This window comes from Nylanderia fulva, unplaced genomic scaffold, assembly GCF_048542155.1.
Source record: "Nylanderia fulva isolate GAGA-0341 unplaced genomic scaffold, ASM4854215v1 Scaffold43, whole genome shotgun sequence".
NCBI classification, from domain to species: Eukaryota; Metazoa; Arthropoda; class Insecta; order Hymenoptera; family Formicidae; genus Nylanderia; species Nylanderia fulva.
The window spans coordinates 1,342,405-1,368,098 of NW_028190510.1; the positions used below are offsets into that span (position 1 = coordinate 1,342,405).

The window sequence follows — 25,694 nt, forward strand, 5'->3', positions numbered from 1 at the left end:
TAAATTAATTTTTGCATTAGCATTAATTTGCTAGAGAGAAACCTTTTCTGATTACCTTCATTTGAATATTCCGAAAATCGCACAAGAAAAAAAAAAGAAATAGAATTATTGCAATGCGTAAATAATTTATACAATTTTGCGTTTCTATTTAAAAAAAACAATTTTTCTAAATTGATTTTTTAGATTGGAAAGAATCCATTGCATTTTTTAAATCTAAAACCATATTTTTATTTTAGCTAAAAACAAAAATAAATAAACCAGTTCGCTGATTCTATTTTTATTGTGATTTATCGAAAAGAATCGCTTTGCGAGAACGAGAAGATTTATAGCATTTCAATCGGGCTGGGAATATTACAGAGAAATGTGTATCTGGTCGGTCTTTTTTATTTATTTTCATACATGCCTTCTGTGTGTGATATACATTTGTTACACAAAATTGTCATTTGTACACTGCAGGTAAGACAGATTGCACATCGTATACAACGGGATGTAGCATACGCGAGATATATTCTTCTAATCTCTCTCTTGCGCGCAAAAACCGACTCTATAAATTCTCTCTCTTCCCTTCTATTCCCAGTTTGCTATAAAATTAACGTCTGCGCGAGAAGAGATCGAGAATGATTGTAATATGGGTCCCCCTCGCAGTAACGTCGATAGAGCTTTATTAAACAGTGTTATAGATTTATTGACTCTTCATCTTGATAAAGCGTTCTCAACTTCGCTTAGAATTTTGACTCGATAACGATCGATATAATATATATTTCATTAGTTCTTCTCGATTATATGGAGATAATCGTTGGCCGATCGGCCAATTCGTATCTCTTTGATAAATATCTCATTTGTCGTTTATACAAAACGCGTCTATTAACGATCGATATCACGAAAATATGCACATACATTTGTCGATTATAAGAACGAGAAAGAAAGAAAGAAAGAAAGGGAAAAAGCATCGCGCAGATGTACGTCGAGGATAGGTACGAAATTTCAAGTGCATCCGTGCATCTCGCTTCGCTAGATGGTAGCTACGAATCGTTTCGCGATGCATCTCTACGAGAGAGTGCATAAAGGCTTATGCACACTATGTACGTCATCCAAGTCTCATAATGTTTCTCCTACTTTTGATCTCATTTTTGTATCCAACATTTATTTCGGTATTTAAAGAAGTCAGATTATCGTCTTTTAAAACTATTTAACTTGTAGCTTAAAAAAGAAAAGTTTTTGAGACAAAATATGAATTAAATAATTTGTGATTTCTGACTGCTGAAGTAAATGTTACGTTGAAAATTGAAATCAACAATAGAAGAAAAATATAGACTTGGGTTTATTTTCCTTATGACATTTCTAATAATCTTCCTGATTTCTTCTTTTTGTTTAATCCGAGATTATTGCATCCAAGGAAAAATCCATATATAATCAAATATAATAATATTTCTCTTTGTATATATGAAAAACAATAAGAATAATTGAAAAAGAATTAAAGGAATAATCTTCGCATTAAATTAGAAAAAGAAAATTTTAAGAAATGAGAAAAGATTAGTCATATATAATTATATATAAAAAAATTGCCTGTATATAATTTGCCTTGTATATATGAATAGAAATTATACAAAAAAAGGGAAACTATATATATATATATATATATATATAATTACATATATTTATATTTGATCAAATATGGACTTTTTTCCGGACAGTTTTATCACAATTTTTTTTTGTTTTTTTAAAATAAAAATATTTTAATAATATAATAAAGAGACAAAAACGCAATCTTAATCTGGATCAAAACTAGATGGTAAGTTAATGACGATGACCTCCAGTTGACAATAGCAATGTGACATTTCGTATAATGTGCATAGACCTTTATTTCCCTCTTTTCCTCTTTTTCCTCTCTTCCTCTCTCCCTCTCTCTTTCTCTCTTTCGACACTATTATATCACAACTACGTTACTTAGTATGCCGAGAGACTGAGCTTGCATTGATATTTTTGTTCACTTACGCAGGCACCGCGAGACAGATGCAACCGCACGTTGAATAAACGCGCGCGCTATATACCTAACTTGTAACAAGCACATTGTATGCAAATTGAAGATTACAGTCCTTTATGCAAACAGCGCAACAAATGATTATAGAGTCGGGGCGTGCGACAACCAGTAAGCTGTAATTTACGCTTACGTTTGCTTTTAATAATCGCGCGTCACTGAGCGTTTAATATTAATATACAATTCTTCGCAAAATTGATGAAATATTTTTAAAATTTTAGAAAAAAATCTTTGATGTAAATAACAAAAAAAGATGGAGTGAACGGAGATTACATTCAGTTCCTGTATATATATTACCGGAGAAAAAATGGAACACGCGAACTAATTGTACGTCTATAAAATAATTTCTAAATAATGTCTCTTTCGAAATTTTCAAAATACTTGATCAATTTCGCGAGTCATTGTATATATATATATATATATGTTGTACGCGAAATTAGAACCATTGAGCGCTAGAGGCTTTTACCTATGGAGGTGTCTCGTGTTGTGTATACGTGAGATTCTCTATCTTCTTAGAACTATTCACATTAATTGTACGCGAGCAATCATTGACACATGTTTTTTTTACGTTTATAACAAGATTCATGCTATCTTCTCTTATTCTCTCTTTCTTTCTCTGACACTACATGAAAAGGTCCCAGCTCTCTGGCTCTAATCTTGTAAGAGCGCGATCGATTTCGTATTTATATATTCTACGAAATAAAATAATGCCTCTTGATAATATGCACTTTTTGGAAAAAAGGCTAATACTGTCTTCTCTCGGTCCTTCTTTTCCGATTCGTTTAATGAAATATTATACGAATCGAGTGTAAAATACTTAGAAGTCTCGCACACGCAAATATGTTGTATATAACAATCATCTTATACGCGGAAATCAAACGAATCCCACATATATGGCTCGAAAACTCGCGCCATAACAGATCTCATCGTGCTTCCAGCTTTCCCCTTATGACTTGATGTAGAAAGAAAAGCGCTTCAGGTTGTTAAACAGCTGGAGTTGAAGCAAGTGCTCCGCTGCGACTGCTGACGCACGTAATCCTGAACGTTGAATTTCGTCTCGTCGGGATTGTCGCTTTTTCTGGCCTTCAGATCCCTGAAACGAGAATAGTCGATTAGCTGCAGTGTTGTGCTTGGATGATTTTAAAATTAGCCAGATAACGATGAGATGAAAAAATGTTAATTCATCTTGGATAAGATGAGGATGATTTTATTTTAAATATATCTTAAATAAAAAATAAAATTATATGGCGATTCATCTAGATAACTCCCAGATAATATTATTTTTAAGGCCGCTTATGTAAACACAGTTATAAAAAAAATGTAAATTATAAAAGGGATATGAAAATATAGTCATACTTTTATTTCAAAGTTTTTATCATTTATCATGCTTAAGTTTTTTTATGCTATGACTCTAAGACCTGATTGCGCTAACATTCAATTGGCTTTATGCAAGACTTAAATATGTACTATCTATCTTTATTTTTTTCTAAATAAATAAAAACAAATACATATTTAAGCCTCGAAGCCAAAATGACGTTAATGCAATCAAGCCTAAATCAAATTATCTGAACATTTATCCTAGATAATTTAGAGATAATTTAAAGTAACACTTATTTTCATCTAAGATGCAGATATAAGTAATACATATCTTTATTATATGTATAAAGATAATGCCAAAATTTCATCTAAATGGTTATTTATATAATTTTATTTAGATAACAGCAAACACTGATCAGCTGTTTAGCTGTCAATTTTTTTTGACACTGGTACATATACGGTCCAATTCTGATCTCTTTTGCAAAGCAAAATATATTTCTAAAAGTTTAGTTAAAACTTCTAATTTTTAATTGTTAAAAATGTTGAATTTTAGAAAGAGCACAGTTGAAAAATTTGTGTTAATTTAACATAATATGAATATAAACTTAATAAAATAAATGCAAAATTTCAAGTAATTTAAAATAAATGTTGTGTAAAATTAATATAGTTTTAACATAAAAATTAACTAAAAATATGTTAATTTTAGATCTTATTATCTCCACTTATATTAAAATAAAAAATCAACATTTCTTTCTGTAAATTTTAACAAATAAATCTTGTCACTAATAAAACAGAACCTATTTTTTATTGTGTAAAATTAAAAATAGATGCATGCACATTGTGTTATTTCTACATCTTTTATATATATATATATATATATATATATATATATATAGTTGCTTTAATAATTTAACATTCAACTTCAATTAACACAACAGCAATGTGTAAAAAATTAACACATAAATGTGTTAAATATTTAAGACAAAAATGTTAACGTTTTTAACAAGAAAACACAAATTTTCCTACTGTGGGATAATTAAGATAAAATTAATCGGCCGCGCTTGAAAATAAATTGTTTTAACGATCACTGTCTTGTCGTTTGATTTTAAATACCGTACCGGGCAACGGCGAGGAATGCCAGTTCGACATTGAGGCCAGTCTTGGCAGACGTTTCCATGAACGGCACTTTGTATTCCTGCGCTAATCGCTCGCCGTCCTCCCGTCTAACAATTCGCTCCGTCCCACAGTCGGATTTGTTACCTGCAGTTTGATAAACAGAGAGCAACGAGAGAAGGTAAATACAGGGTTTGTCCGGAAAGTAATGCGTCGCATTTTTTTAAAAAAGAATTTATTGATCGCATAGGTAAAACAACTTAAAATTGTTCGAAGTATGACCCTTCTGCGTCAATACATTTTTGCCACCGCGATTTCCATGCGTCATAAGCTTTCTGGAACTCCTTGACTGGGATGCTGTTCAGGGAGGCCGTCGAAGTAGCTTGTACGTCGTGTGCCATTCCGCACTCTGCCTCTTTGACTCCGGATCGTACTGAAAGACCCATGACTCATCCCCAGTGATAACGTTGTTCAGGAAATTGGGATTATCTGCACAGAGTTGCTTGAGTTCTTCACAAACTTCCACTCGGTGTTGCTTTTGCGCATCGGTCAACACTCTGGGCACAAGTTTTGCGCAAATCTTCCGCATGGCCAAGTCTTCCGATACAATCTCGTGAACAATCGTTTTCGGCAAGTTCAATAATTCCGACATTAAGCGAACATTCATTCGACGGTCTGAATTCAATAATTGGCGCACACGAGTCACATTGTCGTCCGTTCGCGATGTTGACGGGCGTCCTGCGCGGGCCTCGTCGGCGACCTCCTTCCGACCTTCTCTAAACATCTTGTGCCATCTGTTTGACTGCGATTTGGAAAGGCAATCGTCCCCGAAAACTTTCTTGAGCATTTCAAAAGTTTCCAGCGGCGTCTTGTCCAGCTTCACGCAAAACTTTATCGCATAGCGTTGCTCTATCGTTCTCTCCATCACAAGTTCGACGCGACCACTAAGCAGAGGTTCACAGAATAAGCCGTCCTAACCCTCCAAGCGCATGGAAACAATTGAGCGACCTACCGTTGGAAAGCTAAGGGTACCCCCCTTCCTCCCCTACCGGTCCCATCGCTCTGCGATGTATAGTCGCGTCACAAAAAAATGCGACGCATTACTTTCCGGACAAACCCTGTACATATATATTTCCATGACGCGGTCAACTGCGTTCTCAATTGGCGTTAGCCGAAAGCAATTAAGTCCAATCTAAACACGAGTCAATGGTTCATATACGAAGTAACTTGAATTTCCAGATCGAAATTTTTAAATTTCCAATTGCAAAAGCTGACGAAAAAAATGCGAGATGGAAAATACAATATTTGTATATCCTTTTACTCTCTTTCATACCGTACACCTTCAATTAAACAAACATAAATTCGCGAAAATCGATTTTAATTGCTTTCGAAGCGATCCAAATTGCATTCAAGCGGAAACGCTGCGAATTAAACTCGATCCTTCCTCGAAGCGAGATTGTTTGTTACTTCTAAATCTCTTGATATAAATTGATATAATCAGAATCTTTTTTTTTTTTAATCTCGTCGACCTGTCAACTTTATATACATGCATATACATATAATTTGAGACAATCGAGTGGTGTTATTGAAATCAAATCTGGGTCATCTCCAGATAGCTTTCTAGTGAGAGCTCTTATCTTTACTAAACCATTATACCTGGCCCTTATACTTGGTATTTAACTTCTTGGAGATCGAAGTCTCTCGCCAAGTTTTGCGCAAATTCCAAGTAGGCAGATCTATTGTAAATCGACGCTGCGAGAACCATAAATAAACGACGACTCACCTAGCAACATGATGACGACATCCTCGTTCGCGTGTTCCCGTATTTCGCTCAGCCAAGCCCTGATATTGTCGTAACTCGTCTTATTTGTCACGTCGTACAGCAGTAAAAGCGCTGGAATCACGTGTAATCATTTTTTTTTAATCGTCGACCTAAGTCAATCGACTTAAAGTCATCTGATAGTTGATAGCTTTTTATAAAATACATCATAAAAGTTTGATTACGTTATAGAAGTTTGAAAGAATAATTGAGTTAAAGCAAGAACGGAGATACTGCGTATAAGTATAAATTAATTAAAAATTAAAAGAGAGAAGCACACAAGACAAATAATAATTATTTCTGAAAAATCCTTTAAATATAACAAAACTTTTCCAACATGTTACATATTATATAACTATAAGATAAAATGCCAACATGTTAATATAATTCTATTCGGATTACTTTAATCGTAAATTTTTCAAAATTTCGAGGCCGGAATTTTATTCAGTGCCAAAAAATACGGGTAATGATGACTCTTTCTTGTGTTCGAAAACAATTATTTTTTGTTAAACTGGAATTTACATATAAATAAAATTTGCTTGGAATATTATTCTAAAAAAAGGTAAGTCTTATTTTTTATATTTAAACTTTAAACGTAATTTATATTTAATTATCTGATACAATTTAAACTGCAAATGTATAATTGAAAAATTTTAACAAATTTTTGGACGTATCTGATAAACAAATACATATATATAGAGTGTATTTAAATTAGTGAAAAATTTTAGATAATTCTTTGTCCAAAATTAAGGGAGGTTTCTTATATAAATATCCCTCCCTAACGAGTTAAACTTTTCTAAAGAGGGAAATACAAATTAAATTTTTATTTGTGTTAAATATTAAAAAATATCCTTTTTATTAGAGAAAAATTCTTTGTCGAAAATTAAGGGGAGTTTCTTATATGTATAAGCATATACTTTTATATCCTTCCTAAGTATTTTTTTCTCAAATTTCAGACAAATTAAAAAAAATAAAACTTGGTGAATATTTTCCACTAATAAAAAAATAAAAACTTAATTCTCTTTCTTTAGAAAAGTGTAACTCTTCAGAGAGGGACATATTTATATAAGAAACCCCTCTTAATTTTCGACAAAGAATCATCTCTTTAATTTTTTGCACTTATTTAAATACATCTTCGCAGTAGAAAAAATTACGTTTTCTTGTTAAAAGCGGTCCCCGTTAAAATTTTTGTGTTCAATATTTAACACATTCACGTGTTAATTTAACATATTACTGTCCTGTTAATTTAACTTAAATATTAAATTATTAAAAGAACTGAAAAAATGTCAAAATAACACAATGTACATCTATTTTTAATTTTACACATAAATATGTTCTGCTTTATTAGTGACAAGATTTATCTGTTAAAATTTACAGGAAAAAATGTTGGTTTTCTATTTTATAATATAAGTGGAGATGATAAAATCTAAAATTAACATACTTTTTGTTAATTTTTACATAAAAAGTATGTTAATTTCACACAAAATTTATTTTAAATTATTTGAAGGTTTGCATTTATTTAATGCTAAAATATTAACACAATATTTGTGTCTCCATTTAATATATCCCTATTATGTTAAATTAATATAAAAATTTCTGTGGACCGTTTGGGACACGTAATATCTGTTTTTAACAGAAATTTTTCAACTGTTGCATAAGCTTGCAATTAGTTTACTTTCGCCCGCGGAACTTTCGCCTCGCGCGAAATTCTATAACGGTCGCTATTTAATCTCCCAGATGGATCTGACACGTCTAATTATCGTTCACTCGTCCGGAGTGATTACTTCCGGCGAAGTTGTGGCGCAACGCACGGCGCAATTGTCGCAACAACTTTAGAATTCACAGATGGATTCTGCCGTGGAAAACAATGAGGTCGCTCCCTTGTCTCCCCTTTTAGGCAGCCTCCTCTTCGTATTCCAGCCCCGTCTATCTGTATAGCGAATCGAGTTTGGCTCTCAGCCAAAACTGGCGGGGCAACAAAATCGGGAACGCAACGACTAGAATTCGCGGCGCGCAAAGTTACAAATGGTTTGTGCATTGTAGACTCGACCCAAACCATAGTTTGTGTTGCGTTGGTGCGAGAAATCGACGGTAACGTTGCAAATTGATCATTTCGAATGCGAAAATGAACTCGGAATCTCGGAGAGAGAGTTGAATTGAGTCTCGAGGCGAGAGATGGAACAATTAAGATTTCCCCGAAGGCGGACCGATGCAATATCGTTGTTCGCGGTGACTTCTCTTCATTACGAAAATCCTCTTCGAAACTATCCTATAATCTCGAGAGATCAATGTGGATGAATTTTCGACAGATAAGTTTTCGCCGAAAATGCCGCATGTGCATCGGTGACATTTTAATACTCGAATTTGGTATGATTTTATTTATTTTTGGTTTCACCAAAATATGTTTTTATTATTACGAAAATAAGACATCGAGTTGTGAATTCTATATATTAGACAATTTGGTTTCAAATTGATCTAAATTCAAGACAAAATTTTAATACGCGAATTTTATGACAAATTTACTTATTTTTATTTTTTATTATTACGAAAATAAACATAGTAGTTGAAAATAAGATATCGAGATGTGAATTCCATATATTATAAAATTTGGTTTTAAATCGATCTAGATTCAAGACAAAATTTAATACGCGAATTTTATGTGATAAATTTATTTTTATTTCCACAAAAATATTTTTCTTTTATTATTATGAAAATAAACATAGCTGTTGAAGAAAAGAAAATATATTTGGAGAAAATATGGCATCGAGTTCTGAATTAGAAAATTTGGTTTTAAATCAATCGATCAATATGTGAAATCATGAAAAATTTTAATACTCGAATTTTATATAACACGAATTTCCTTACTTCTGTTTTCACAAAAATATTTTTTTATTATTGCGAAAATAAACATAGCTATTGAAAAGAAAATAAAATTGGAGAAATATGGAGGATCCTCGGAGCGGCGCACTGCATCGATAACAATCATCGCGAGTTGAAATTGTGTTTCGTGTTTGGCATAAAAGAAGAATCACCTCGATTTTAAATCAAACGCATGTTAGAAAAACGCTTGATGCACTCGTTGAATGCACGTCGAATCTCTTTCCCTCTTTCTTTCTTTCGCTCACCGAGATATCTCTCATCATTTCCTGCTACGATAAAACGCGAGCAGAATGTTTCATATTCCCAACTTTAACGAGAGAATAAATCGTAATATAAATGGTGAAAAAATCCTCTTAACGATCTTAAAATATCGCCCGAACGAAGCAATCGACAAATTACGTTTTCATAAAATGTCATCCCTGGATTTTCTCGTTATATTAAGACACTCGTTAGTCGCAATTAATCAAAATTCTAATAACACTCGAGCGTGATTTATCGCTAATGAAATGCATTTTCAGCATCGATGCTAATTCTGCCAGTTTGTATTTAATTCTAATTTCCCACGTGCGTGCGTATCTGTCGATTATTGGATCAATATGCTAATGCTCGGATTATTACTGATGTAGGGATATATATGATTTACCATGTGCGTCTCGGTAATAAGCGTGCGTCACGCTTCGAAACCTCTCCTGGCCGGCCGTGTCCCAGATTTGCAGCTTGATCGGCGTGTCATCGACGGTGACAACTTTGTTCTGCAAGAATAGGAAATATCATTTCTATGGAGTCACACAGACACTTGACAGATTTAGAACCGCGACCATAAATCGCAATTTACATCGTCGTCCAATGTGAGCAACGCATTTTCTCGTTTAAAGAACAAACAACTCGAGAGACACTGCTTACAAAATTACGTACATAGACGGTACACGGGAACAAAATTAGCTACCATAGCTAAATTTTAGCTGTCCCCATATTACAACCTAAAAGTACCTTGCACTAATCTTATGTAGTGGATTTCGGTTAAACCAGCTGTTTTTTTTTCATATGTTGTAGCTTATGATCTGCTGAACAAAAGATGTAATAGTCTCAAAGCTAAATATTCGATATAGTCATACTGAGTTACAGCTAGTCAAACAACTCGCAAACCCCGAATTTTTTGTATTTGACTGTTGTAAATCAGAAACTATTATTTAGCTTTGAGTCGATTACATTTTTTGTTCGACAGATCATAAGCTACAACAAATGAGAAAACCACCTGATCTTACAAAGATTCAATTTTATATAATTAATACGGAGTTTTTGAACCTATATAAAATCCTGTATGAAATAAAATCCCAATAATATCAGCTGATTTTTTTCTCATATGTTGTAACTTATGACTTATTGAATATAATAGACTCTAAATTAAATAATAGATGGTTACTGATTTACAGCTAGTCAAACACGAAAAATTAAGACTTTGCGAGTTGTTTGACTGGATGTAACTCACAATCAGTAACTATCGAATATTTAGCTTTGAGGCTATGACATCTCTTGTTCAGCAAGTCACAAATTACAATATATGAAAAAAACAGCCAATTCCACCGAAAGCTAAAAATCCTGTCTTTGGAACTGAATCCTTTAGTTATCATGCCTAAATTTTAGCTATGGTAACTAATATTTTTAGCTATAGTTTTACATAGAATTCTATAACTAAAAAGTATTAGCTCAGCAATATAATTTTAGGTGCAATATAGGGCTAACAGCTAAAATTTTGCTACGGTGTTTAATTTTTTTTCCGGTACGAGATGAAAAATGACATCTCTCACCCTAAAATCAATGCCGACGGTTGTTATGTAGTTTCCCGACAGGAAGCGGCCGTCACGGAAACGCGTCAGAAGACAGGTTTTTCCAACGCCACTGTCCCCAAGCAACATCACCTGCATCGTGAGCGAAAATTTTCAAATGATTGTTTCATTCAGCTCGTCTCGCTCATCCGTAATTTGCATAAGCTCCGATCTACGATATTTTACAGAAAATAAAAAAAGAGATGTTTCTTCTGTCTGTTTTATCAACACAATGTTATTTTCATTTAACTACTTATTGGCTACACAGAATGAAAAATCCTTTTTCAGAACTAAAGTATTCACAATAACAAATCTAGGCTAGTATGTATGTACATAAAAAACCAAGAAAGTTAAATAATTAATTTCTTTATCAGTCTTTTTATCGGTCGACATGATGCAAAAGACCGATAAGAAAACTGTAAGAGACTCTAAATTAAATAATAGATGGTTACTGATTTATAACTAGTCAAACACGAAAAATTAAAACTGCGAGTTGTCTGACTGGTTGTAACTCAGTAACTATCGAATATTTAGCTTTGAGCCTATTACATCTTTTGTTCAGCAAGTCATAAACTACAACATATAAAAAAAAACAGCCAATTCCACCGAAAGCTAAAAATCCTATTGTCTTTGGATCCTTTAGTTGTCATGCCTGGAATCATAGCTAAATTTTAACTGTCCCTAATTACAACCTAAAATTCAGTTATCATGCCTAAACTGTAATTGCTTAACTTTCTTGGTTTTCTATACACATACATAGTATCCCGGATTCGTTATTATAAATACTTTAACTCTAGAAAAGAATTTTCCATTGCGCATAGCCAATAAATAATGAAGTGAAAATAAAATATTTGTCGATAAAACAGATTCAGTATCCCCAAGAAATAAAAATGATTTCGCACGCAAAAAAAGTTGAAAAAGAAAGAAACAACATCCGCGAGAGAATAAGCGCGATCGGCGAGCGAGAAAGCAGCGAAAGCCGGCGAGGTATCAGGCGGCAGAGACCTTGAAGAGGAGGTCTGCGTGATCGGGTGGGGTATGCTGGCCGGCAGAGTCGACGCTGTCGCGCGACGACTGGCGTCTAGTCGGGCCCGCGATATCCTGGGGCCTGGTGGGAGCAGCAGGCGCGATGACAGGAGCTGGCTGGGCCGGGCCCCGCGTACCAGCCGCGGACCAATCAGCGGCCGAGTTGCCGCCGCCGCGCATGCCGTGTCTGCTGCGCCTCGACACGTTACGCAACGTTTCCTCCACGATGCTCATGAGCCCCTGCTACCGGGAGCACCAATTTGCTCTTCTTCTTCTCGGCCACTCCTCGTCGTCTCGTCGCGCGCGACGACGTCCGTCGTCGTCGACGTCGTCGTCGTCGTTGTCGGTACCCTCGTCGTCGTAATCCTAAGAAGAGGCAGAAGGAGTAGGACGACTACGAGGTCACTAAACCCTTCTTTCCACGTTCGTACGTGCTTCCTTTTCTCCTCTTCTACCTCTGCTCCGACCTTCCGACGTCTTTCGTGTCTTTATGCCTTCAGTCGAGAGTGCCGCGGCCTTACTTGACGTAGGGATAAAAGCGCGGGAGATTGCGCTCCGCCGTCTCTTTTTTCGGAAGGTCCTCCTCTATCTCCCGTTGAGAACAACGAAGCTGCGCGTTTCCTGGACGCGAAGCTGGATGACTGGTTACGGAATGCACTCACCTAGATTAGTACAAATGTTCTGAATAATTCACTCCGCTGCGTGCGCTATCCCGATATTTCCACTACTAAAACACTGCACAAAACGCTCCGTTGGTTTATTTACTTCGCGAAACGCGATGGAAATTTTTAAGCAAGAGCTTTTTTTATTTTTATTTTTTTTTTGCGTTTTACGTTCGCGCGATCGAGTGTGATCTTTCTCTCTCTCTCTCTTTGTAATTGGAAGTAATATTGAGTAAATTATGTAATCGGGACGAGATGAAAAAGTATGCGTTTTTCACGCGAGAAGCTGCGTAAAATTGCGTGTATATGACGTATATTATAACAGCGTGAATTGCGCTTTAATGGAGCTCGCGGCGAGCCAGCAGCTCGGACACATTAAATGCAGAATAAAAATTGGTTGACGGATGCAAAGGAAGAAAAATTCCCTTTGATTTCGTATGAAACGAGCGATGAAGTCGAGCCATTGAAATATACTCCTGACGTTTGACGTTGAGCGGGATTAAAATTCGCCGACGGGATGGACGGCAATTTGTACAGAATCCGAAAAAACGCGGATGTGCAACTGCAGACATACCTGCACACTACGTACACATTCAGATGCGTCGTGTCTCGGAATACGTCACGACCGGTTACGTCAGCGCGCTCGCGCGAGCGATTTTAATAAATTCGCGAAGGTACCAGCGGACACTGAAGCTGCTGGTTCACCTGCAACGAACCTTCTACGAGATTGAAATCGATCCTAGTGTACAACCATGCGCGAATAATCGGCTTCGGAGAAACGTCTAATAAATTCCCCGTAATTCCGCTGCATATGTATGAAAATCGTCGAAATTAATGACATTTCGAAAATAATTAGGTATAAGCATTATAATATATATAGTGCTTATAATATAAAATATATATAGAGTGCTTATAATTATTTTTTCGATATTATATTAAAATTAATTTTTTCAATTTATAATATATATTTCGCAAGCTACATTTTTTCCCCTATATTTTTCATTAATTTTAATTTTTAATCTAAAATTTAGGTTGCACAATCAAATCTTGAAACTATTAATTTTTTCAATTTGTATAATACTTCACAAGGCAAATTTGTTCTCGTATATTTTTGATAAATTTTAATTTTCTAAATATATTTTGTGAGCAATCAAATCTTCAACTAGTTTTGTGCGTAGAAGCTTCCCTTTTAAATTTCCTTTAAATGAGAAACGATACGTTTACTGTCTGTATGAAATGTTTAATTAGCAAAGCTCGTATGTAAGTAGCAATTCAGTTCGTATATAAATTAAACATTCTTTTACAATCTATTAGAATCGCAAATAGAAGAAAATCGAGATCGAAATTCGGAGTAAAAAATTCAAGAACATACATAATTATCGTGTTTCGCGAGCAATATCGAAGCAACAAATTTCATGTAGAAAAGAAGTCTAAAAATCTTTGGCGGAGATAATGTCCCTTATGCACAGGATCGATGCCCTTCATATGTCATTTTGTAGCAAAGCTGCATGTCGAGATTCCATCGCGATACTGTAACGTTGTCACCTGCTGCAATAATGAGCTGTTACATGCGTGTGGCAGATTGAAACGACTTTGTTTTCGAAATCTCAGAAAACCATCTATTCGTGCATCTGACAGCTGATAAATACTTATATGGAGACGATTTGTCCTCGACGAAAATGTCGAGGGAGGTCATCATATTTTACAAGCTCCGAATTTTTGGCCATATTTCTTTGCAAGCCTTAAAATTCTATTAAATTAAATTCAATCTGAAATTAATTAAAACATATATTTGTTGGTATTTTATATTTCCACAAGGCTTAGTTTGCGAAGACCCTTTATGTTCAATCACTTAGAACTCGATAATTAATCATTGGTGCCTCGACACTTTCACTGAGGACAAATCATTTCCGAATAATCCTACACGGTAGAAACATTTGTTTTCTTGTTAAAAACGGCCCCCATTAAATTTTTTGTGTCCAATATTCAACACATTCAGATGTTAATTTAACATATTACTGTTCTGTATAATTGAAATGTCAAATTATTAAAACAACTGAAAAAATGTAAAAATGACACAATGTGCATCTAATTTTAATTTTACACAATAAATATGTTCTGTTTTAAGAGACAAGATTTATCTGGTACAATTTATAGAAAAAAATGTTGATTTTTTATTTATAATATATAAGTGGGGATGATAAAATATAAAATTATCATATTTTTTGTTAATATATATATATATGTGTGTGTGTGTGTATAAATATATGGAATTTCTCTATACATAAATTATTATTATACCCAATAATAATAAATATATATATTTATATATATGCGTATCGTACGTCGTATCGGGATAAAGAAAAATCCTCGTATAATGTCGATCGCGAAGTGCATTCTCTAACAGCGCTCGTAAAAAAAAATCTCGACCGTCATTTTTATCTAGAAGGAATCGATATATTGGCAATCGTGACTCTTATCGCAATTTTTCCATCAAATTGTCCAAAATAATTTTTTCTCCCAAATCACATATTCACGCTATCGGAAGTGTTTGCAGGCGCGGATTATTCCAACTTTTATTATTACGCGATATAATACCCGCCCTGTATAGATTATTCGGCTTTTCTTCTCTCTCTCTCTCTTTCTCCCTTTTTTTCTTTTTTCTCTCATTTCCGCGGTAATAAAATCGCGCGGAGATGCGTTTCTTCCGTCGTCGCTTCGGGAACGAGCCGAGGAGAGTGAGAACTTCCATCAAGGGCTTCGTGTACACGTTGCGAGGGAGAAAATATATTTCCGGGGAATAAAACAGTCTGCTTTACGCGAGTGGAATGCGTTACAATCGCGACTTTGACGATTTCGATGCGCCTTTTACGTCTTTTTACGCGGATCGAAATCGAGAGGAACCGGTCGGCACTAAAACTCGTCTTCCGGATCATTTCCGGCCTGATCGGAATGGGAAATAGAAAATCGGCCTCATTCGAGGCGACCGCGGTGTGTGCAATCGCGAAAAAGCCTCGGATATGCGATTGCATTTGGTGGTCCATTTGCAGAGCGCAATGATATTCCCGACTAGGCCTCCTGAATAATTCAACCCGCGTAATAGTGCGGACGATGGAAAATATATGTTATATTCGAGCATATAATTACACCAATGAAAAATTTATGTCGTTCGCGATATGTGACATTTATTACCGCGGAATGCGCGGAATTTCTATTCTACGAATTTAATGCAACACTAAAAAAAAATTTAATTCTTACAAGTATTTATTTCAATACTGTCAAATAAATCATTTATTTGAAACTAATAATATTTATATAATATAACTAAATAAGCCAAACCGCGCAAAAATTAAATATTTTTTTCGCGGATTTTTAAACCTGACAGATTGTCAAGATATTAATTGGAAACTGTGTCCTATGGTTAATATTATTTATTTGATATAAGAAAATTGCTTTCAAAACAAATAAATATTTATTTGTTTCAAATAAATTATTCATTTGACAGTATTGAACTAAATATGTATTAATTTAGACGTTTTTTTTCAGTGGACACACTCGGCTAAATTATATTACTCGCGCGAAAAAATCGCGCGAGGAGAGAACGTAATTTGTGTCGGTAATTGTTTCCAAGAGGTAAAGAGAAATTAAGGTAGTCTTCTGACAAGCGTTATTTTTTTGTTTTTTTTTTCGAAATTTTTTATACAGAATTTTTATACCCATACACGGTAAAAAACATTTCGTATTTCTGTTGAAATTATCTTGTGTAGAAATTTTTGTGTTAAAATTTTAACATACTCTTATGTTAATATAACATATTGTCGTTATGTTATTTTAACATTTGTCTGTTGAGTTAATATTCACTATTTTTAAGTGTTAAAACAACACAATTAAATGAAAATGTACGAATTTTTGCTTATATTATATTTTTTTGTGTTATTTTTTCACATATTACGTGTGTTATTTAATTACATAATTGTTTTCTGTTAAATTAACATTAAAATTAGAGTGGATAAATTGGGACATGTGAAATGTGTTAAATTTAACACAATTTTTTTTACTGTGTAAGAGCTTCTGCATCGGGATTTTTTTACATATTTATTAGTATCTACAGTATGTTTATAAATTTCTTTAGTACAAAGAAATGAAAATTAGTTGCAGTGGACTGCTTTGAAGTTAAAAGTTGGTGTCGTTTCTACCACAATTATGTCTAAATATTTTTTTCTTCATTTTTACAGCCTTTTAAAGATAAAAAATAGTATAAATAAAAGCCTAATTTTTAAAGCAATGTAATTTTTAGAATTTTCAATTGTTTTTTTCTGGTACTTGCTATAACCAAAGACATAGGTACTAATTAGAAATTAATTTCGAATTTTTAAATAAGCAAGATTGGCTCAATCATGCACTGTAAAAAATATGTAAAATTACATTAAAAATATGTAAAATTACCTAAATAATTAAATGTAAAATTACACATTACAAACAATAAAAATGTATACATTTTCATTATTTATGATGTAATTATACATTTATTATTTATGTGATTTTACACATTTTTATGTAATACATTACATAATTTTTTACAATGTGGACTGCATGTGCCAACTTTTTTTTCATCGATAACTTCGAAGTGTGGTCCACTGCAATTAATTTTCATTTTTTTGTATCAAAAAAATTTGTGTACACTGTAGATATTAATAAATATGTAGAAAAAATTTCGATACAAAAAGCTTTTTATTCTGTATAAAAAAATTAAAAAAAATGCTTGTTACATTAGAATAAGAGATGACTCGAGAAGAGGAATTCCGTCAGCTGATCGGCACGAAAAACCGGATTGCAGCTTCGTGGGCCAGCCTATCCGCTCTTTTGGGCCCACCCACGCCGCCGAAAAAAAAAGAAAGGAAAAAAGACTCCCTGCGGCTGCCGGGCTGGTTCTACCCGATCGGTGGCGCCCTTTTGCAAACATTTCTCCGAAGAGAAACGACAAACGATCGGGAAGCGTGAGACCAAAAAATCGCTCCGCGACACAGACACGATTGATTACATATATCGACCTGGTGCGATATTATATAAAACTGGACGTGATTAATCGAGGTACTCTATCGCGTGGATGCCCTTGGCTCGGCCATTGACATCGTCTTCTCGCGTGATTCTCGTCTGCGGGTCGTTACGTCACGCATAAGTCACACGTCGGTGAATTCGCTTCTCCCATATATATCTATGGGATTTGTCGATTTTTCCCGTTTCTGATACGATATTTCTTTCTTACTTGACAACTACACGTAGCGTAATAAAAAAGTAGAGAATCAAAACACAGATACAGGGTGTTTAAAAACTGGCGGAATAGTTTTGAATGGATCAGATTCCTTGGATTTTTCCTCAGTGAAAATGTGAAGACACCAATAATTTTCGAATTATAAGCAGCTGAAAATAAAAGCTTTTTTGGCAACTAAGCTTTATGGAGGTAAAATATTAACCCAGATAGCCACAGTAATTATTATGACATCATTTTGATGGCAAATGATGCACTTTGACATCAAAATGATGTCATAATAATTACTGTGGCTATCTGGGAACAGAATTATACTCTTCAGTTAATTTTAGGTAGTTTGCTTCCATAGAATTTTAATTAATTTTATACATAATAGCAAAATTAGGAACATGCTAAACATTATGGCCTCTTCCTCAACATTTTCGCTAAGGAAAAATCGTCTTTAAATGATATCAGGAATCTGACATTGAAAACTTTTCCACCAGCTCTGAAACACCCTATGTATAAATTTATATTTTTTGAAAAATAATATATATTATAATATATAAAATACTTATATATAAGAAAAAAAATGGATAAATATAATAAATTTTAAATTGATTAAAAATAAATATATAAATTATAAGTTAAATAAATAATTAAATATTTAATAATATATATATATATATATATATATATATATATAATAATAATCAATATATTATTTATAAATTTATTAAATTTAATAAATAATATATTGATCATTAAATTAATAAATAAAAAAAATATTTTCATAAAGACAAAATGGATATTTTTTAATGAAACGTTCTTCGTAATAAGAATAATCATGATAGTCGTTTTATCAAAATATATAATAATTTTTGTTCATTTACCATCTACAATTAAAAGGCTTCATTTAAAAGAGATGCAAAGGCAAACGTGCTTGTTGCGTTCTCGACTCTGTGTATTTAAGAATGTCTTTTTTAAATACCTCTTGGCAATTTCCTGCGCAATATTAATACTCTTTAGCTTTCTCTCTCTTTCTGTTCTAAAGTATATATTTGCCAGCTACCTTTCCATTTTAATGGAATGCTTATACATCGAATGTTCTACATCTCTCCAAATAAAATATTTTAATTATGCTTTTGTATAATTTGATCTCAATTTTCAATTTATAATATAATTAATACTCTAACGCAAAATTTTATGTATCCATCGAATGCAAAAAATATATAGACTTATGCATTATCATATGCTGGAAACAAAACGTTTATTTGTTAGTCAATAAATTATTATATTAATTATATATATCGATGAAAGTAATTATTGCAATAATAATAATAATAATAATAATTAGTAATATAATTTTTATATGAATATATATTATTAATAATCAAAAATGTGTGTGCTGTTAAATGGTGCAAAAAATATTCTACTTTAAATTCAGAATTAAAATGCGCATATGTATGGATATATACACGATGATACTGCGATTGATAAACTGCTTTAACAAACGTATTATTTCCGCACCGGAGTGAGCCAAGCGCGTGTGAAATATTCCGAATTGCGTAATAGAAAGGTTAAGAGATCAGGTAGGAGAATAAAAATGAAGGACTAATGTAACCGGATGTTTTTTATTTACGAGATGTAAGAGGAGGATGTTGAACCCGGACTGATTTTTTCTACACGTGCCATCTTGACATACTGGGTGTCCCGAAATTCGCGAATCACCTAATGACAGATTCCTGGGATCATTTCGAGACGATTTTTTCCTCAGCGAAAATGTGAGGAAGCCATCATTTTTTGCATGTTCCCAATTTTTGCCAATCTGTATCTTTGTAAGCCTTCAATTAAAAATTTAATAATTATTAGGCTTGTATTATAATTATTAATTAAAAATTAATAAGATAAAAATAGATCAATTAAATAAGCAAAAAAATTTTAGATGTCGAATAATTTAATTTATCATATTATAATTGAAAGGTAAACGTTTCGACTGTACTCAGTCCTCTTAAATTAAAACTTTATTAATGTAAACTCTACTTGAAATTAATTGAATGTGATTTTGTTAATATTTCATTTCTACAAGGCTATTAGTTTGTGAAAAATTCTTTATTTTCAATCGTTTATAATAACTCGAAAATTATTGCCTCGACATTTTGAAGAAAAATCGTCTCCAAATAACTTTAGAAACCGATAGTATATCATTATATGAATACTTCACTTGCTTAAAGAAACTAATAACGGATAGATTCAAAGTTCGAATTATTTCATCGCAGACCATTATTTCGATTAGACTTGTATTTTTGTTGCTTTGTATAGAGAGAGAGAATTTATTTCTTTCGTTATATCTTATGAATCTCTCAGAAGAAAATGCTTTCCTTTGTTTCGTGTTATCGATATACATCCGTTTCGATAATAACATAATAATTATATTTAAGAGAGAAAAAAAGAGAGAAAATATATTTTTATAATAAATATTATAATAAATATTATATACAAAAACTATATAAATTAAATATGAGAAAAATTAGATAATATTTAAAAGTTTAAGATTATTTAAAATTTAGATTAAAAAATGATATATTTATAAATGTATAATAAATAAAAATGGAATAAGAAAAGATGAAGAATTTCTAAAATAAGAAATCTGATATTTATGAATCGAAAATACAATTCGATTATTTATTTTTCAATTTATTTAGTCGATTTTTCCATTTTATCTAATCCTTGCGAAATTCTATCGGACTCTTTAAATAGATCTTTGATGTCGCAATACAAAAAAGAGAGAAAGAAACAAATGAAGCAACGTAAAATAGTATCCTCGATAATGGTCGAAATTTATCACGAGAAAAATTACATGGCAATTATTATTGGATCGCGTGAGAAATAATTAATGCTATCGAAATGAAACATCGTACTGAATACCGACCAATAAATAATAAGGAGAGTATCGGATTTTATTAATTGATAACATGTTCACTCTGACGCTTCTATTAATTCAATCGTTTAATAATAAATCTTCATAATTGTGTCAAGTGTACACTTGATTTCATTTTTATTCGCATACGTTCAATCAGACAAATTGTAGAATATTTTTATATACAAAGCATATTTGATCGCGATATTTCGAATCGTTAAATTAACCCACAGATAGAACGCAAATATTTTCCGATTATTTCTTGTCTTCTGATTACTTTATGAGAGTTTGCACAGTAATTTCTGCTCTCAAATTTATTTTATTAACAATATTAATGATAATTTTCGTGCTAATTGGATAAAATGTACAGATCATAAAATAAAATTTAAGCAGAGAATTTCATGCGTGTACATATATAATTAACAAATTAAAACATAAAAGAAGTTACATTCCGAGTAAAATTTTACAAGTTTTCACGTTTCTCTCTCTCGTAAACGAAGAAAATTTTACAATATAAATTAATACATGAAAAACTGCATTCCCTTTTATAACATTTGATTGATTGTTTGTTAACAAATATGTGTTTGTGCATCAAAATATTTGAATAAATTATTACAATACTCGTTTGTGTAGAATATAATATTATTAAATATTAATATCATGATTTTTCTCGTTAAATATGTTTTATGACTAGTAAAAATTAGAAAAATTCTACATTGTAATTTTTACTGCAATATTCTCTCCTATTTCTTAAATAAGTAATAATGTGAATTAGTGCAGGTAAAATTAACTTTAATTCTTTAATATAAATAAATAAAAAATATAATTATCTGACTTAATATTTACGACAATTTTTTTATGCTGATGCATATAAAAATACACAGTTGAAAAATTTCTGTTAAATTTAACAGATATCACATGTCCCAAACGGTCCACAGAAATTTTTGTATTAATTTAATATAATATGGATATATTAAATGGAAACACAAATATTGTGTTAATATTTTAACACAAAATAAATGCAAAACTTCAAGTAATTTAAAAAGAAATTTTGTAGTGTTAATAAAAAAATTAACAAAAAATATGTTAATTTTAGATTTTATCATTCCCACTTATATGTATATTATAAATAGAAAATCAACATTTTTTCTGTAAATTTTAACTAAAAAATCTTGTCACTAATAAAGCAGAACATATTTGTTTTAAATGAAAAATAGGTGCATGCTGTGTTATTTTTACATTTTTTCAGTTGTTTTAATAATTTAACATTTAAGTTCAATTAACAGAATAATATGTTAAATTAATACATGAATGTGTTAAATATTGAACACAAAAATTTAATAACGCGGACCGTTTCTAACAAGAAAACCGAAATTTTTCTACTGTGTAACAAATCGAAAATATGTCGCAATCGCATTTCTCGCATAGCCAAGAAGCTTAGCCCCCTGCTTCGACCTATCGCATCTATTTTCTACGCCGTTGCGTGTAGCTTATACTAGCGTTCGAATGACTCACAACCCGAAGATAACCAGTCGCAAGGTAAACGGCATAACTGCGAAGTGACAAATAACTCATTCGCCAGCTGCGCGCATTTATAACTCCTCGTGTCCTAGACGCGGAAGTGTTTCTTACACGACAGTTTTATATGTCACGACGACAGAAAGCCGTCGAGTTGCAACGCAAAAGAAATTCAACGCCTCGCTAGAACGACGGAACTTTGCTCTTCGTTAATTCCTCCGATCGCGCAGCTATTATATTATATTGAGATTAGTGAGACGTCTAATATTCGCTCCTCCCTTTACAAAAATTATAATTAAATATTCTTCCGCCTAAAAATACTATGAAAAATATTATAGTTTTCTACACTGAAAAAAGTGTTGACTTGACTAAACCTTTCAATTAAATATTATTTCAACTAAATATATTATTATCATTTGTATATAAATATTATTTCGTTAATTGAACCTATAAAATTATTTAAATTAAATATAACATATTAAATTTAGCAAAACGTATATTTGACTTAAATACTAATATATGTTGATTTAACAAAACAGTAATTTAGGTGAAAGGTTTAGTCAAGTTAATAAATTTTTTTTCAGTGTACGTTCAATATAATTCTTCGGAAATATTTTATTACGTCACAACTTTGAAAAATTTAATTTGAAGTCGCAAAAATAGCTCATCTTTATATAATTTATCATGCTACATCGACGCATATTTTATTCCGTTAAGCATATTGTCAGAATTATCAATTTTTAACAGGAATTTATTGTAAAGAGATTTAGATTGAAAAAAGTTTTTAATTAAATATCAGATTTACATTTATACCGCAGGAGAAATGTAACAGCCAGTGTTACATCGGACCCCTGTAATATTGTATATTAATTGATTTTAAATTCGTGTTTCATTCGATAACATAAAATATATAAGGCCAGCGTTTATTAAAATTAATTAATAAAAGGCTCGTATAAATTAACAAATTAAAACAAATCATATATAGTAGGCCAACTAAACGAGCAAATAAATAAGGTGTAAAAATTTTTATTAATAGTTAAATAATTAAATTAACATTCCGTTACAGAATCGATATAAATTGTATTGACGTATACAATTTATATCGATTCTGTAACGGAATGTTAATTTAATTATTTAACTATTAATAAAAATTTTTACACCTTATTTATTTGCTCGTTTAGTTGGCCTACTATATATGATTTGTTTTAATTTGATAAAATATATATTTTCGTAATAATTTGATAATTTTCAGATTTTAACATTTACGTTATAATGATCTGGATGCCATTTCGAATTTATTTTGCAATCAGATTTATATTAAACAATTTATATAAAGAGATCTAAATTTGTAGTTCACACACAATTTAAAAACATTCAATCTAGATTATCCCTTAACTTCAATGACTTGAATTTAGCAATAATCTTCCGATCTGATATTTGAACACGAAAATGTCAGTATAATTAAAATTTTTACAATAAATTCCTTTTTTAATTTACATGATATAAACTGTGATAAAGAATTTTTCCTACAATTTTATTTTAAATTTCTCAAAATTGTGACATAATGATATACCATACACAGAGAGAATTTAATATGGTATTGGAAGAATTTTATAAGAGTTTCTCTGAATAATATATATATTTACCACAATAAAAATATTAATATGTACATAGTAAAATTTTTAGTAAATTCTTAGTAAAATTTACTATGTACATATTAATATTTTTTTTTTGGTAAATATTAATCAGAGAAACTCTTATAAGATTTTCCCAATACCATATTGTCGCACGATTACCATGATTTTCAGGGTAAATTTGAAGAGAAAATTCTCTCCGTGTAGATTTAACAAACTGGAATTGTGTATTAAAAAATAAGTACAGAAATGAACTATTGACTTGTATAAGGTATTTGTAATTAAAGGCAAGTTGTCTTTTATCGAACTGCATCTAATATTCATCTCGGATGTCAACTTGCTAGCTTGGTAGAGGTGCTTTATCAAAGCTTATCGATCAGCAGTCGCTTGCGAATTAGAGCGCCGATCGCATGCATTTATCGCGGCGAAAATGTCGTCCATCATTTTTCTCTCACGCATCTGTCAGCTGAGGACTGTCCGACAAAGCGCGTTTATTAAGAGTCGGCGCAGCGGCCATTATGGAAATTAATCACGCCCTTTCGGAGCGTGCCATTGGCCATTACGGAGAGTGCATTGGCCGTGCGAGCGTCGTTAGCCATTAAAAACGGCGGTAAAAACCGACGCGATCCCTCGTCTTTCGATCGCAGCTTCTCTCGGCGCGAAGAGGACAGAAGGAAACAGGAAAGAGTCTAAGCTCGCGAAAGACTGCCACCGTAACACGGTAGCCGTTGCTACACCGCTGCTAATTAACATGCTAATTAACGCGCTGATTGCACGATAGACCGCACGATATCGGCTGATGCTTATTTGCATCGCGCATCTTCTGCAGGTTTTTTCCTTGGTATCATGTAACTTAAATTCGCCACGTGTTTCTTGAAATGATTAATTATTGAAGGAAAAAATTATATTCATAAAATCTTTTTTTTTTCTCTAGAGAAAATCAAAACAATGCGAAAAAATAATTGTTCATAAGCACATATTCGACATGGTTTTTTTCTTTCTCTCTATTTTATCTCTCTATACACAGAAAAAATTTTCTCTTAAAATTTGGTCTGAAAATCATTAAGAAAAAATGGTTGAAAAATATACATTTTATTTTTAAAGAAAAGTGTATCGAAGTCAATATAACACATGATGAAAATGTGTTAAGTTTCATGATAAAAACTTAAATTTTTCGTCTTACGAAATCATGATTTTTAATTAAATGAGACAATTGTGACATTGGAAGAATTTTATAAGAATTTGTCTGATTAATATTTGTCACAATAAGATATAAAATATGTATGATTAATTTCACTATGTACATATTAATATTTTTTATTTGATGTGATAAATATTAATCAGAAAAATCAGAGAAATATATTGTCCCACGATTATTATAATTTTCAGGAAATTCTCTAAGAGAAAATTTTTTCAGTGTACATATACAAATAATAATACGAAAACAAATAAAAAAATAGTCATAAATTTCACACTCAGAGTAACTATGACATGTTTGGTCATTACTTTCGACGGGTCATATTGAACAACATGAATCCCGCCGAAGTTCGAGTAAACGTTTGGTGTCATCATTGTGTGAAATGCTTAGAAGCAAGAGAGATTGAGAGATCCATTTATGTCAGGCAAGTCTGTCTCTCTCTCGAGACAAGCGTGCCATCGGTTGGATTCGAACCTGGTTCTCTGTTTCTACAAA

At 32.1% G+C, this 25,694-nt stretch overlaps 1 protein-coding gene and 1 long non-coding RNA gene across 10 annotated transcripts in view; one reads left to right on the plus strand and one right to left on the minus strand.

Moving 5' to 3' along the window:
* Window positions 1-368: 368 nt before the first annotated feature.
* The window catches only part of LOC114931230 (ras-related protein Rab-37), a 125,501-nt gene continuing 100,175 nt past the window's right edge, over window positions 369-25,694 (minus strand). For 4 of the 9 annotated variants that reach the window (XM_029303192.2, XM_085486450.1, XM_085486449.1 and 1 more), the window contains exons 2-7: window positions 11,999-12,754; window positions 10,976-11,086; window positions 9,811-9,919; window positions 6,252-6,362; window positions 4,474-4,615; window positions 369-3,131 (exon numbers count right to left, since the gene is read on the minus strand). In XM_029303192.2, the coding sequence (XP_029159025.2) occupies window positions 3,014-3,131; window positions 4,474-4,615; window positions 6,252-6,362; window positions 9,811-9,919; window positions 10,976-11,086; window positions 11,999-12,253 (846 nt within the window). In that variant the 5' untranslated portion in view covers window positions 12,254-12,754 and the 3' untranslated portion in view covers window positions 369-3,013. The remainder of the gene's footprint in view (window positions 3,132-4,473; window positions 4,616-6,251; window positions 6,363-9,810; window positions 9,920-10,975; window positions 11,087-11,998; window positions 12,755-25,694) is intronic. The other 5 variants (XM_085486447.1, XM_085486446.1, XM_085486448.1 and 2 more) reach the window with 2 other exon arrangements.
* The window catches only part of LOC146721687 (uncharacterized), a 107,358-nt gene continuing 86,172 nt past the window's right edge, over window positions 4,509-25,694 (plus strand). The window contains exon 1 of the long non-coding RNA XR_014925573.1: window positions 4,509-4,649. This is a non-coding gene — a long non-coding RNA (uncharacterized LOC146721687). The remainder of the gene's footprint in view (window positions 4,650-25,694) is intronic.